This window comes from Leptonotus elevatus, chromosome 2, assembly GCF_054856555.1.
Source record: "Leptonotus elevatus isolate MCC_2025b chromosome 2, RoL_Lele_1.0, whole genome shotgun sequence".
Classification (NCBI taxonomy): Eukaryota; Metazoa; Chordata; class Actinopteri; order Syngnathiformes; family Syngnathidae; genus Leptonotus; species Leptonotus elevatus.
Window position 1 is genome coordinate 39,855,679 of NC_141240.1, and position 14,986 is coordinate 39,870,664.

Below are 14,986 nucleotides of genomic sequence, written 5' to 3' on the forward strand. Positions count from 1 at the left end.
CCACCATGTTGCTCATACATTTCAAGTGAGGCACCAAAATCATTCAAATATCACGCTTGGTTCTGCAGATGTGTCAACACACAACTTAACCAATTAGGAATCAGCAAAGACAATTTATCTTTCTGTGGTACGATAAAATAACACGCCAGACCTTCAAAGAAATGATGGCCACATGTTCTGCCAATGTTTTCGTGGAGCGATACTTTTGACTCCCAGTTTCAGATGAAGCCAGCTGACCTCTGGTTTGTTTACAGATCCGACGGAAAAAGAGGAACATGTTTGTTTTGTCGAGTCCGAGGGTTGTAAGGGTCATCTGTGGTCTCGCTTAAAGGTTCCGCCTCTCCTACAAAGCGGACCTGGAACTTGATTTTTGGGAGTTAAACGCTGAACGTCATGTTGGTGAGAAGCTGCATTTTGTTGATTCTGCTGATTGACATCGCTGCAGCTGCAGGTTCGTCTCTCTCTTTAGTTCTAAGAGTTGGATACGTCTTCACTTCCTACTTGGTCCTGCCCAGCTTACAAAAAAATGCTTAACGAAGTTAGAGAGATCCATCATTTGACTACAACGTGTACGCTTTTGGCATCAGTGTTTGTGGAGAAGCGGGAAGCCGACGCTTTGCTGAGCAGATGGCGACGAGCAAACTCGGGATTCCTGGAGGAACTCAAGCAGGGCAACCTGGAACGGGAATGCCGCGAGGAGATCTGCGACTACGAGGAGGCCAGAGAAGTGTTTGAGGACGACACTTTGACGGTCAGTTGGTTGCCTTTTGACCTTCAATCTGTCGTTTATGTCAGTGTTTTCCAATCGTTGAGACAAGGCACAAACAGTGGCAAAGAGTCCCCCAACTTAGTTTGAATAAAGAGAGGGAAAAAAATGGAGAACAGGACAGTGACAATGAGCTACAGTAAGCCAAAACTCACATCTCGAAATGCAAAAACTAAATGGAGATGTTCCTGATGTCACGGCCACATATCGATATGATGTACGAGAAAATTGGGTTACCAGCTTGGTCAAACTCTTAAGTCAGTGCACTACACTAACTAACAAATACACACACGCACGCACGCACGCACGCACGCACATACACATACTCACCCACACACACCAAAAAAAAAAAAAATAATATATATATATATATATATATATATATATATATATATATATATATATATATATATATATATTAAAAAAAAATATATATATATATATTTAAAAAAAATAAAATAAAAAAAAATAAGAGCAATGATGATGACATTTCCGAAAGAACAATACTGAGCTCTTAAGAACAAAAAAAAAAAAAGAAAAAAAAAATCAGTGCACTACTGTAGCTTGGTCTTATTTTACCCTCCTCACACTTCCACCTTTCTCAACATGCCGTGAATGCACTCGCGGCCGACAACGCGGTGCTCTAAAGTGGCCGCGCCAGCGGACTATTCGAAGGCGAGATGCAGTTTTTTGTGTGAAGGTGCAACTAGAGCGCAAACAATTCATCACAATTGTGTTATGTAATTCCTGTACGAAGATACTGCAGTTCTTAGCGGGGGAGGGGCAGTTCATGAAGGACACCCAAGTGCGTCACGTGACGTCACTACTTAAACTCCGTTTCGCAACCTGACCCCGAAATCAGGAAAACTGAAATCGTTTTTTTTTTTTTTAAACAACAACTTTCATGCATGAGCTTCACAACTGAGAAGTCCACAGTTCTTAGTCTTTGCAACAGTTTTCAGAAATGATCTTCAATCACGTAAAGATTAGTTTATGGTTAAATTCCCTTAACAAGGTGAAATTGGATCATTTCCGACAGCATACCTGATGAACTACATTAATGAGGTACCTGGTCTCGATTACGATGAGTTCTACTGCGACTGAACGGACTCCCTTCCGTAAGTCATACACCTAACGCTGTTTCCGGTTACTGTTGCGCCATATAGGCCGTGTCCCAACACTCGCACTTCCACCATCGCGCCTTTCAAATTGCGCGTTCTCGTTGATGGGTGCGAGTGTGTAAATGCTTCGGAGAACTGAGGCACCCGACACACCCCTTCATCTTTGTTATTCTTTGCTTCCACAGAGGCAATTCTGGGATACATATGAACGTAAGCCTCGCTTAATATTAATGGCTAATTCCTGTTCCTGTTCCTTTGTCTAACCTTAGCTGTTGTTCTGAACCATTGCGGTGTCAGGTCGGGACCCCTGCCGAGTCAACCCATGTCTTAACAACGGCGCGTGTGTCACCGCCGGGGCCGGATTCCAGTGTCAATGCGCCGAAGGCTTTGAGGGACGCTTCTGCCAGATGGGTACGGCAGGAAATAACCGGATGAGCATGCATCGTATTGTGTGGTGACGTCATCGCTCACGGTGCCGTGACCCGTTCGCATCTTTCAGTGTTTGAAGACTCGCTCAAGTGCATGTTCCACAACGGCCAGTGTCAGCACTTCTGCGACGGCTCGGGGAAACGCCGCAAATGCTCCTGCGCCGATGGCTACATCCTGGCTGAGGATGGACGACAGTGTATTGCTCAGGGTGGGCACCTTTTGGAACGGGTTCAAGTAGCACTCGCATGATGACGATGTTGACGTGGATGACGGCCACACGATTGTACGTCTCTCTTAAGCTTGGGGTTTTCTTACAGGGCAAGACATTTTTCCATGGGTCGTAATCGTATTGCACTTAAAAGTAACTAAATGCTATTATTTTTGAGTGTTTCAACCACAAGATTAATGACCCGATTTATAGAAATTAACTTAGACGATTTGAACTGAAATTAGTTTCCACCATTGCTAGCCGATGTGCAGTGCGATGGTTGCAAACAGAGCATATTTAGCCACTTTTTCAACCGCTCTAGTGACTATTTTTTGAAGACAAAAAAAGAAGTGACAAGCAAGTGGTAGAAACTCTTTCATATGGTGGTTATGCCACGGAGGAGGCGGCACTTCCGACTTCCGTAAGTCACACACCTAACGCTGTTTCCGGTTACCGTTTGCGTCATATAGGCCGTGTCCAAATACTTGCACTTGCACCCGTGTGTCCCTCAATCGCGCGTTCCCATCGATTGGGCGCGAGTGTGTAGTGTGTCTGTGTCAGTTCTCCGAACCATTCGAGAGAACCGGGACACCCGACACACTCGACACGACAAGAAAGAAGCCTGTTGGTGATGACATTTCCGAATGAACAATACTGAGCTCTTAAAAAAATAAAAATAAAAAGAAAAAATATTTAAAAAAAAAGAAAAAAAAAAGAAAGAAGCCTGTTGGTGATGACATTTCCGAATGAACAATACTGAGCTCTTAAAAAAATAAAAAAAATAAAAAAAATATAAAAAAAAAAAAAAAAAAGAAAAAAAAAAAAAGAAGCCTGTTGGTGATGACATTTCCGAATGAACAATACTGAGCTCTTAAAAAAATAAAAATAAAAAAGAAAAATATTTAAAAAAAAAGAAAAAAAAAAGAAAGAAGCCTGTTGGAACGCAACCACAGAAAAAAAGACATGGTGCCCATTTAGCAGTCAGTTTGAAGGCAAATCATTTATCCACATGTTGGGAACTTTTGACCCAAGCTTTTGCAGAGGCCTACAACTCTACAGCAGATGACAATTTTCAGTAACAGGAAATGTTACACGAATGGCACACAACACAAACTCCCACGCCTTTTCTGTCTTCCAGTGGAGTTTCCATGTGGTCAACTGGCGCCAAACAATCAGAGCATGATGGATCAGACAAGGCTTGTTGGATCAAATCATTGTCCCAAAGGAGCGTGTCCCTGGCAGGTACAGTAGATGTTGTCATCATGAAGCATGATGTCATCGTAAGCTGAATCGGAACCGTGAATAGTGGTGCTCTACCATACACGAACACATTCACATCTATAGACATTTTTGAGACTTGAAGGAAACTAACATGCATGTTATTGAAATGTGGGAGGAAGCTTTTAGCACAGGGACAACATGCATAATCCACACAAGGAGGCCGGAGCCGAGATTTGAACCCCACAACCTCAGAACTATGCAAAAGACGTGCTAAGCACAAGGCTGCCACAACTTAACCACAAACAAACAAACAAACAAAAGCTATCAGATGGGTTCGTTGAATTCATATACAACTAGTTATGCTGCATTTGAGGAATGTGGGAAGTCGGACATATTCCACTTGGAATCTCCCAGTTCCGACCTCAAAGCATTCAAGCAAAATGTAAACAACGAAGATGGCTGATTCCGATAAATTGTTAACACAGTCGAAATCACGTTGGGTTACGAGTTATTTTTTCTGAATAAACACATTTGATAATAAATAAATAGATAAATATGTTTATAATCGCGTAAATTATGTTTTACCATTCACAGTATTTTGTCTCTATGGCGGTTCACCATTGTCGACTAACGGCAAATTTTAAACCGGCCAATGAAGTTGGGGTCCTTTTTTTTCCCCGACTTAGGATTTCTGAGTTCAAAGGGCCGTTCCCGTGCATACTGTACTTCCTGGTTTGAAGTCGAAAAAAGTCAGACTTCCCACCCTCCTCGAATGCAGCATGATATCTTTGGCAAAGATTAAACTTTCAGCCAAATTAGATCAAAATCAAACACAGTGCATCTGAAATTGTATAAAGATAGCTTTATGCTATAAATCAATGGTGTTTTTTTCTCTCTATTAGGTCCTGATTCTGTTAGACGGAGCCAGTCACTGTGGAGGCGCTTTGATCCGTCCCGACCGGGTCCTTACCGCAGCTCACTGCGTCCACGGAATCGAACCTGACAAACTCACTGTGGTGGCAGGTCGGCAAATACATGAGCCACTAATCTCTTGGATCAAATTGTTTTGTTTTTTTTCCTTCGATTGAGCTTTCCTACCTCTCGTCTCCTCTATTCCTTTTGACCTTTTGACCTTTTCATCTCAACTCGCTTCTCACCACATCAGAGCTGTTGCTCACGAGGGTTCACTTGGTTTTCTATAACGTATGAGGATTGCGGTCCTTGTGGTCGTGCGACTTTGAGCGAACGTGTTTTCATTTGTCGCCATCTCAATAAAAATGGACTTGACCTAACTTTTGTGTTTCCAGGGGAACACAACCTCGAGACTGACGACGCCACGGAACAAAGCCTCCCCGTTTCCACGGTGATTGTTCACGAAGATTACGTGCCAGCGACGGGCGACAGCGACATTGCGCTTCTGCATTTACGTGGAGGCGCGACCCTTAGTAGCCACGCCATTCCCATCTGCCTGCCCACCAACGACTTGGCAGAACGTGAGCTGCTGATGCTGCGCTACCACACCGTGTCCGGTTGGGGCAAGCGGACCAGTGGAGGAAATGACCACGGTGCCACCGTGTCCGGGGGGGTCCCCGCTTCCCCAATTCTCCGCAAGATGTCTGTGCCCATCATCCAGAATTCCCAGTGCTCGGAGAAAGGCCGATTCAACTTCACCGACAACATGCTATGTGCCGGGTACCTGGCGGGTCAACAGGAGAGTTGCCGCGGAGATGACGGCAGCCCACTGACAACTCTCTACGGTTCCACCCACTTCCTTTCAGGCGTGGTGGCTTGGGGGCGTGGTTGCTCGATCCCAGGGTACTTTGGCGTTTACACTAATATGGCCAAATTTGTGGACTGGGTTGAGTCCAGGGGCCTGCCCTTAACCACAATGGCACCTGGCATGCTGCAACAGAAAGTAGTTGAACCCTAGAAAACAAAAACATTTGAATGATTTGTAATTGAATATTTCCAAGTCTGAAATAAAAAAAAAAAAAACACATAAATTTATTTTCTTGTTGAATTACCGGTGTTCTTTCTAATTTTCCGAGAAAAATAATACAAAATGATTGGGCAGTTATGCTATTCGGCTAACAAAATGCATTAGCGCCCAATTGGGCCAATTAGGGATCAGCAAAGGGAATTTCATCATTCTCTGCTGACAATATAAAAAAACAGACTTTCATGATGGCCACGTTCTGCCAATGTTTACAATAACATTAAATACTTTTATCAGAGTGATACAAGTTAAGATACGGTTTTAGAAGAACACGTATACTGTTTAAGGGCGAGTTGACTTCTGGTTTATTTACATACATGATGTAAAAACGGGGAACATATTTGTTTTGCTGAGTCCGAGGGTCATAAAGGTCATCTGGGATGTCCCTTAAAGCCTCTTGTCTCTCCTATAAGTAGACCTGGAACTTGATTTTGGGAGTTGAGCACTGGCCACCATGTTGGCGAGAAGCCGCATTTTGTCGATTCTGTTTGGCATCGCTGCAGCTGCAGGTACAGAATATAGAGTTTGCGGAGAAGCAGGAGGCCGACGGCGTACTGAGCCGATGGCGACGAGCAAACTCCGGATTCTTGGAGGAACTCAATCAAGGCCACCTGGAACGGGAATGCCGCGAGGAGATCTGCGACTCCGAGGAAGCCAGAGAAGTGTTTGAGGACGACACCCTCGCGGTCCGTCTGCTGCCCTTTGACCTTCAATCAGACGTTTACATCAGTCTTTCCCAACCTTTATTGAGATCAGGCGCACACGGCACCAAATGACGTGCCCCAATTAACCCAAACTGTCGTCTTGGTCATGTTTTTGCTAAAATTATGAACACGTTTCAGAAACACCTTAATGGAACGATACAAACTGTCAAACACACGAATACAAAATGAAAACACTCGCAAGGAGGTAAGCCTAAATGATGGGTTTTCGGGTTACCCGTTTCCTTGGTTGGGGACGAGCATTTACTGTTAATTGTTCTGCCTGTCAGCAGATGTCCATAATGCCAAAGCCAGACGAACGAAGAGCTATTGTTTTCTGACCGGGGTTAATGTCATTGCGAATCACTGGGTCGGATTATTATCATCTGTACTAAGATATATATCTGTTGCCAAACACGATTTTGCTTCCGCAGAGACAATTCTGGGATACATATGAACGTAAGTCCGCTTTGAGTCCAATGACCAATTTGTGTTTTCTGTTCCTACCTTTGACTTTCGCTGCTGTTTTGAAACGTCGTGATGTCAGATCGGGACCCCTGCCGAGTCAACCCCTGTTTTAACAACGGCGTGTGTGTCAGCGTTGGAACCAGATTTCGGTGTCAATGTGCCGAAGGACGCTTCTGTCAGATGTGGAATAAGTACCGGCATGTACTGTCGGCCATTGCTCGTTGTGCTGCTTTCCCATTTTTCACCGCAAATGCTCCTGCGCTGATGGCTACATCCTGGCCGAAGACGGGCGACCTCGGGTCTATTAGGTTCTGATTGAGTTGAACGGAGCCAGTCACTGTGGAGGCGCTTTGATCCGTCCCGACCGGGTCCTTACCGCAGCTCACGGTGTCCACGGAATCGAACCTGACAAACTTAATGTGGTGGCAGGTACGCAAATGCCAAGAGCTTACCGTCATCTTCACTCTTTTTTTTTTTCTTTTTTTTTTTTTATAAGAGCTCAGTATTGTTCATTCGGAAATGTCATCATCATTGCTCTTTATTTTTATTTTTTTTATTTATTATTATTTTTTTAATATTTTTATTTTTTATTTTTTTGTGTGTATGTGCGTGCGTGCGTGCGTGCGTGCGTGTATTTGTTAGCTCACCAAAAAAAACTATTAGAAAAAATCTCATACCGTTCACCTAAACCGAACACCGCCGTCAGGAGACCCGAGGAAGGACCAAAGAAAACCAAGGAAGGTGATTAAATCTTTTTGATAAAATCGTTAAATCGACATTGCGCTTCTGCATTTACGTGGAGGCGTGACCCTAAGTTGCCACGCCATACCCGTCTGCCTGCCCACCAAAGACTTGCCGGAGCGCGAGCATCTGCTGCAGCCCGAGCACACCGTCGCCGGCTGAGGCCGGAGGACCAGCGGAGGGAACGAGGACGGCCACAGCTCCACCGCGACATCCGGGAAAGACCTCCATCGCACCCTCCTCCGCAGGAAGTCCGTGGCACATCATCCCCAACTGTCATTGCTCCGAGGCAGTCCAGTTCAACTTTAGCGACAACATGCTGTGTGCTGGCTTCATGGCCGGCCGACACGGGAGTTGCCGCGGAGATGACGGGAGGAGCCCAATGACCGCTCTCTACGGCTCCACCCACTTCCTTACAGGCGTGGTGGCGCTCGGGGCCAAGGCTGCTCCAGTCGAGGCTTGTTTGACATTTGCACCAATGTGGCCACATTCGTTGAGCGGGCGGAGGCCAAGAATCTGCACTTAACCGCAATGTCACGTGACACGATGCAACAGAAAGCCGATCAACACTCATCGAGAATAAGATTTCCCCCTTGAATGATTTGTACTTGTATGATAAAAGCATCCATTATCCATCTTCGAGTGTTGCAAGATGAAAGAGCACCGCAAACACTGATGTGTTAAATAAATGTGCATTATACAAAAAAATGATGATGATGATGATGATGAATTAAAACTGAAGAAATGTCACGTGAGGTGCGCAATTTGGACCCCAAAGCAGACATTAAGTAACTGACTTACTTCTGGTGAGCTAACAAATACACGCACGCACGCACGCACGCACGCACGCACGCACATACACACACAAAAAATATATATATATATATTAAAAAAAAAAAAAAAAAAAAAAGAGCAATGATGATGACATTTCCGAATGAACAATACTGAGCTCTTAAGAAAAAAAATAAATAAATAAATAAAATAACTGAAAAGTCTTTATAGATAAAAATTGCAAATACAAAGTAATAACAGAGAGCAGGCATGGGTTCAGATGGCCTCGAAGAAAAACACGACGGAAAAACCTTGACTCATTAAAAGAACAACGACCTCGACACGCTGACAAAAGTGTTACTCAGTTGTAACTTACAGCTCGGAACCATGCTGAATTCTATATGACAGTATAAAGGTCTACGTGACAAAAGAAGCGGGACAAATGCAGGACCATGGCAACTGACATCATTAATTGGCAACATCGGCCACATGATCAAACCCAAATCACAGTCACAACAACAAGAATATTAACATTTATTTATTTATTGAAACTTAAAGTGGTAAGTCAACCTTAAACATTTCTTGACAATAATTTGTAGTATGTGACCTCACTAGTCTAAACATGACATTCTAATTAATATTACATTTGTGGAATACGAGATAAGCAGCAAAATGCAGCCGTTTTTATTCATCTCGGGGGCGGCCATTTTGCCACTTGCTGTCGACTGAAGATGACATCACAGTTGCTCAGGGCTCAGGCAACGACCAATCACAGCCCACCTGTTTTCTGAAGCTGCTGCACTGACAGCAAGTGGCAAAATGGCCGCCCCCTGAGATGGATAAAAATGGCTGCATTTTGAAGTTTTACTCCTATTCAAAATAAATAAATAAATGGGGTTGACTTAACATGGTGCAATCTCCCTCCCTCCCTCCTTTCCTCGGTCATTTTAAAATACCGTGATACAGCCCCAAAAAAAATTTCCACGGTGATCATGCCGTCAGAATCTAATATTGGACCATGACTCCCTAAACAGAAACTGCAATAATATTTGTTCCAACAATAAAACACTGACTTTTACTGACTCGTGGCCAAGATGTGACAACTGTCGTGCAGATGAGCCGTGTTCTAAATGTTCCGTTTCAAACAGAACAAACATGAAGGACTCAAAAGTACAAAAAGCAGATCTTCATCAAAGTGCATTTAGTCTGCAAAGGCAGGAAAGACAACAAGAAGATAAATTACTCACAAAAAAAATGGCAACAGCACAACATTGCTTAGCTACGGAAGAGAGTGAAGAGAAAAAAAAAGGGTAGGCAGGATTCTCACTTTATTCTCAGAATTCTGACTTTGTGACGTAGAGTTTTGAATTGTGGGGCGAAGTCAGAAAGTCAGTGAGAATTCTGACTTTAAAGACTTTAAAGAACAGAATTCTGACTTTAGAATTCTTAGAATAAAATCAGAATTCTGACTTTAAAGTGAAAATTCAGAGAATAAAGTCAGAATTCTGACATTAAAGTCAGAATCAAGAATTCTGTGATTAAAGTCAGAATTCTCACTTCAAAGTGAAAATTTTGATCTTCAGTCGACAGCAAGTGGCAAAATGGCCGCCCCCGAGAATTCTGACTTTAAAGTGAAAATTCTGAGAATAAAGTCAAAATTCTCACTTTAAAGTCAGAATTTTTCACTTTAAAGCAATAATTCTGACTTTATTCTCGGAATTCTGACTTTAATCACAGAATTCTTGATTCTGACTTTAATGTGAAAATTCTGAGAATAAAGTCAGAGTTCTCACTTTAAAGTCCGAATTCTGTGATTTTATGTCAGAATGCTGAGAATAGAGTCAGAATTATGTGATTAAAGTCAGAATTCTTAGAATAAAATCAGAATTCTGACTTTAAAGTGAAAATTCAGAGAATAAAGTCAGAATTCTGACATTAAAGTCAGAATCAAGAATTCTGTGATTAAAGTCAGAATTCTCACTTCAAAGTGAAAATTTTGATCTTCAGTCGACAGCAAGTGGCAAAATGGCCGCCCCCGAGAATTCTGACTTTAAAGTGAAAATTCTGAGAATAAAGTCAAAATTCTCACTTTAAAGTCAGAATTTTTCACTTTAAAGCAATAATTCTGACTTTATTCTCGGAATTCTGACTTTAATCACAGAATTCTTGATTCTGACTTTAAAGTGAAAATTCTGAGAATAAAGTCAGAGTTCTCACTTTAAAGTCCGAATTCTGTGATTTTATGTCAGAATGCTGAGAATAGAGTCAGAATCCTGCCAACCTTTTCTTTTTTTCTCGACAGCGTGATTCGGAACATCCTAAACACTTTTGGGGAACTCGCTTCATCACCTCCCAGGACGAGCAACTGATGAAAAGGAAAAGATGTTAGACTTTTATGACCTGAACATTTTCAATGCTCTCTGGTCAATTCAATTTCTTGTTTTATTATGTTAACTTAATCTCTCTGCCCTTTAATAACCTGATCTCAGTTGTTACAAGTTTCATTTTCTCTTCTTGTGTGTCTCATCTGTGCTTTCCACATAGTGCGATGTATCCAACGTTGTTTATTAAATGATTTTAAAAAACGTTTTTCTTTTTTTTTTCCTTTTCTGGGGTAACTCTCAGATTCCAACATGTGGCAGTTGTACAGTGCGCGAAACATTTTGTCCAAACAATCCCCTCCCATCCAGATGGGTCCACTTGAACACGTTGACACCCCTCCCTCCCCCGCAGAGGTCAACGGCCTCCCTTCCTGCGCCTCGCCGTGTATTCAGACTTCATATCGTCCCCGCGCCACTAAGAGCTTCTCCTCGTCAACTCACCACCGGACGCCATGTTTGGTTTTGGTGGCCTGTCGCTCTGCGCGCTGTTTTTCCGCCTGGCCGCCGCTCACGGTACGTTCAACGGCAAGGGGCGAAGATAGTGGATGGGGGAGGGGGGGGGGAGTTACATGTGCTTTGTGGGTTTAGTAGGTGTGTTTGTTTAGCATGCCTGCATGTTTAGCAGGGATCGACCGATTATGGGCCGGGCCGATTATCGGTATTTTGACAAATATCGGCATCGGTTTTTTTACGAATCTGAAGGCTGATGAAGCTGCTATCTCACTGAGCGGGTGAATGCTTGCGAACGTAGCGAATTTGGGGTTTTCATCAGGGTTTGTTGACAGACAGTTTTTACATTTCAAACATATTCAGACAAATTTTCACTGCAAAGATCTTTTGAAACCTTTTGCGAAACCTGACGAAAACCCAAAATTCGGTACGTTCGCATGCATTTATCGCCCAGTGAGATACAGGGAACTTTTCATTTAGGAATCTATTTAAATTTCCACTTTACAAAAAAACGATGCCGACGCTGGGAACTCCCGACACGTTTTATATAAAAAAAAAAGAAAAAAAGAAATTATGTCAAAATTTTGGAAAACTTCATTTACAGTAGAAAACCTTCAGGGAACGATTGCTTAGTTTTTAATTATCTTAACACATAATCCCTGCAATTTTTACTTCTTTTTTTTTTAAACAAATCTGTTAATTCGTTATATGTTTAAAATTAAGTATTCTTTTTGACACTAATATTTTCTCTCTTACTGTAAATGAATATCGGTTTGAAATATCGGTTATCGGCTTCTAATAATTGGTATCGGTAAAAAAAAACATATCAGTCTATTGCTAATGTGATTTCAACATGCCACACCTGATGACAAACTAATTCTTAAAATTGTTTTCTGACAGAAAAGCAAAATATGAATGATGACGGAATTGTCAAACAAACAAATTTCTCATATTTCAAATTTACGTTCAGATTTTCCCCACAGTTGTAAGTTTGGTCATTCAAATCCAGGGTTTAGCATGTGCGTCCATATTCAAGTGTCTTTGTTTGTTTGCTTTTACAAATTATTATACAACAAAAGTATTTCCTTCCGTGCCAGACATAATTAGCGAAACAGATGACAATAAAATGGCTGATGGATCATTATGGATGGAGGTCGTGGCAGCTAACAAGCTAACGTAGCTTCACTAATGCTCTTGGCCAAACTTAAGCATTTTTCAAATTTGTATTTTTGATCTTGAAGACACTAAAATTGACTCAGGCTTGAATTTTCAATTGGAAAGAACGAATGATTCCCGGATTTTGACGTACAATTCTGTTTCACTCATTTCGTGATCCATCATCTGGCTATACGTGAATGCCGCGAGGAGATCTGCGACTCCGAGGAAGCCAGAGAAGTGTTTGAGGACGACACCCTCGCGGTCCGTCTGCTGCCCTTTGACCTTCAATCAGACGTTTACATCAGTCTTTCCCAACCTTTATTGAGATCAGGCGCACACGGCACCAAATGACGTGCCCCAATTAACCCAAACTGTCGTCTTGGTCGTGTTTTTGCTAAAATTATGAACACGTTTCAGAAACACCTTAATGGAACGATACAAACTGTCAAACACACGAATACAAAATGAAAACACTCGCAAGGAGGTAAGCCTAAATGATGGGTTTTCGGGTTACCCGTTTCCTTGGTTGGGGACGAGCATTTACTGTTAATTGTTCTGCCTGTCAGCATATGTCCATAATGCCAAAGCCAGACGAACGAAGAGCTATTGTTTTCTGACCGGGGTTAATGTCATTGCGAATCACTGGGTCGGATTATTATCATCTGTACTAAGATATATATCTGTTGCCAAACACGATTTTGCTTCCGCAGAGACAATTCTGGGATACATATGAACGTAAGTCCGCTTTGAGTCCAATGACCAATTTCTGTTTTCTGTTCCTACCTTTGACTTTCGCTGCTGTTTTGAAACGTCGTGATGTCAGATCGGGACCCCTGCCGAGTCAACCCCTGTTTTAACAACGGCGCGTGTGTCAGCGTTGGAACCAGATTTCGGTGTCAATGTGCCGAAGGACGCTTCTGTCAGATGTGGAATAAGTACCGCCATGTACTGTCGGTCATTGCTCGTTGTGCTGCTTTCCCATTTTTCACCGCAAATGCTCCTGCGCTGATGGCTACATCCTGGCCGAAGACGGGCGACCTCGGGTCTATTAGGTTCTGATTGAGTTGAACGGAGCCAGTCACTGTGGAGGCGCTTTGATCCGTCCCGACCGGGTCCTTACCGCAGCTCACGGTGTCCACGGAATCGAACCTGACAAACTTAATGTGGTGGCAGGTACGCAAATGCCAAGAGCTTACCGTCATCTTCACTCTTTTTTTTTTTTTTTTTTTTTTTTATAAGAGCTCAGTATTGTTCATTCGGAAATGTCATCATCATTGCTCTTTATTTTTTTTTTTTTATTTATTATTATTTTTTAAATTTTTATTTTTTTTTTTTGTGTGTATGTGCGTGCGTGCGTGCGTGCGTGCGTGCGTGCGTGTATTTGTTAGCTCACCAAAAAAAACTATTAGAAAAAATCTCATACCGTTCACCTAAACCGAACACCGCCGTCAGGAGACCCGAGGAAGGACCAAAGAAAACCAAGGAAGGTGATTAAATCTTTTTTTTTATTTTTATTTTTTTATTTTATTTATTTTTTTTATTATAAGAGCTCAGTATTGTTCATTCGGAAATGTCATCATCATTGCTCTTTTTTTTTTTTTTTTTTTTTTTTTTAAATATATATATATATATATATATATATACACATATATACATACATATATACATATATACATACATACATTTTTTTTTTTTTTTTTGTGTGTGTGGGTGAGTATGTGTGTGTGCGTGCGTGCGTGCGTGCGTGCGTGTGTTTGTTAGCTCACCAGAAAACCTATTAGAAAAAAAAATCTCATACCGTTCACCTAAATCGAACACCAGGAGACCCGAGGGGACCGAAGAAAACCAAGGAAGGTGAAATCCAGCACCGACCAGACACCCCCCACCAGAACTCCTCCCCAGCCCAAGAAACATCCAGACCCCAACAAATCCAAAAAACATAAAATCAGGGAGGCCTCAAGAGACCAACGGAGAGACCGAGAAAAGGAAGGAAGGACAGACGAAGCCGCGTGAGATCCGAGACACCAGCCTCCACCGATTCAATAACCTGAGGAGGAAACAGATTGTGTCTGAGTTTCGGTAGATGCTGGTGTGGTGGATCTGGCATGCATGAAAATCTCCACCAAAGAGGGGAGCCGTCGACCCCCGCCGGAACAGAGCAAGCGCAACACCTCAGGGCCCCCCAGGCCGCGGCAGCGCCAAAGGACGACCCCCGGGCCCCACCAGGGCCACCAGCCGGAGAGCAAACCCAGGAGCAGGAGCGCCCCCCGCCCCAACACGGCCCGCGCCCCCGGCCCAACGCAGCAGGACGGGGCACTGCAGGCCCACCAGGCACCCCACCGGCCCCCAACCCCCGCCCCCCCCACAACCCCCCGCCCCCCATCCACCCCCGCCACCCACCCCAACCCAGCCCCAGCCGCCCCCATGCCCCCAATCCCCCAGACACCCCCCACCCCCAGCACCCCCCCACCCCGCAACCCCCACCACCGCCCCCCCCCCAACAAAGCCGCCCCCCCCCCGACCCCACCCCGACCAACCGGCAGCCCCCCAACCCCCGACCCCCAGCCCCCGGGGA

At 43.5% G+C, this 14,986-nt stretch overlaps 2 protein-coding genes and 1 pseudogene across 26 annotated transcripts in view; all 3 read left to right on the forward strand.

Annotated features, from left to right (window-relative positions):
* The first annotated feature begins 283 nt into the window (after positions 1–283).
* LOC147179997 (coagulation factor VII-like) lies at positions 284–5,752 on the forward strand. The gene is made up of 8 exons (XM_086069748.1): positions 284–451; positions 588–751; positions 2,073–2,097; positions 2,185–2,298; positions 2,387–2,524; positions 3,663–3,766; positions 4,648–4,768; positions 5,053–5,752. Exons 1-8 carry the CDS (start codon positions 394–396, stop codon positions 5,673–5,675), a joined length of 1,347 nt encoding a protein of 448 aa, XP_085925874.1. The 5' UTR covers positions 284–393; the 3' UTR covers positions 5,676–5,752.
* Positions 5,753–6,195: 443 nt separating this feature from the next.
* LOC147179998 (vitamin K-dependent protein C-like) lies at positions 6,196–8,248 on the forward strand (annotated as a pseudogene).
* A 2,833-nt stretch (positions 8,249–11,081) lies between these two features.
* LOC147179999 (uncharacterized) overlaps positions 11,082–14,986 on the forward strand; it is a 57,277-nt gene continuing 53,372 nt past the window's right edge. For 14 of the 25 annotated variants that reach the window (XR_015094182.1, XR_015094184.1, XR_015094183.1 and 11 more), the window contains exon 1: positions 11,082–11,316. Coding sequence is in view for 1 of the 25 variants with exons in the window: in XM_086069750.1 (XP_085925876.1) it covers positions 11,256–11,316 (61 nt within the window). In the remaining 24 variants the exon portion in view is untranslated. Of the gene's footprint in view, positions 11,317–13,234; positions 13,381–13,440; positions 13,585–14,986 lie in introns of those variants that run through there. The other 11 variants (XR_015094188.1, XR_015094189.1, XR_015094191.1 and 8 more) reach the window with 8 other exon arrangements.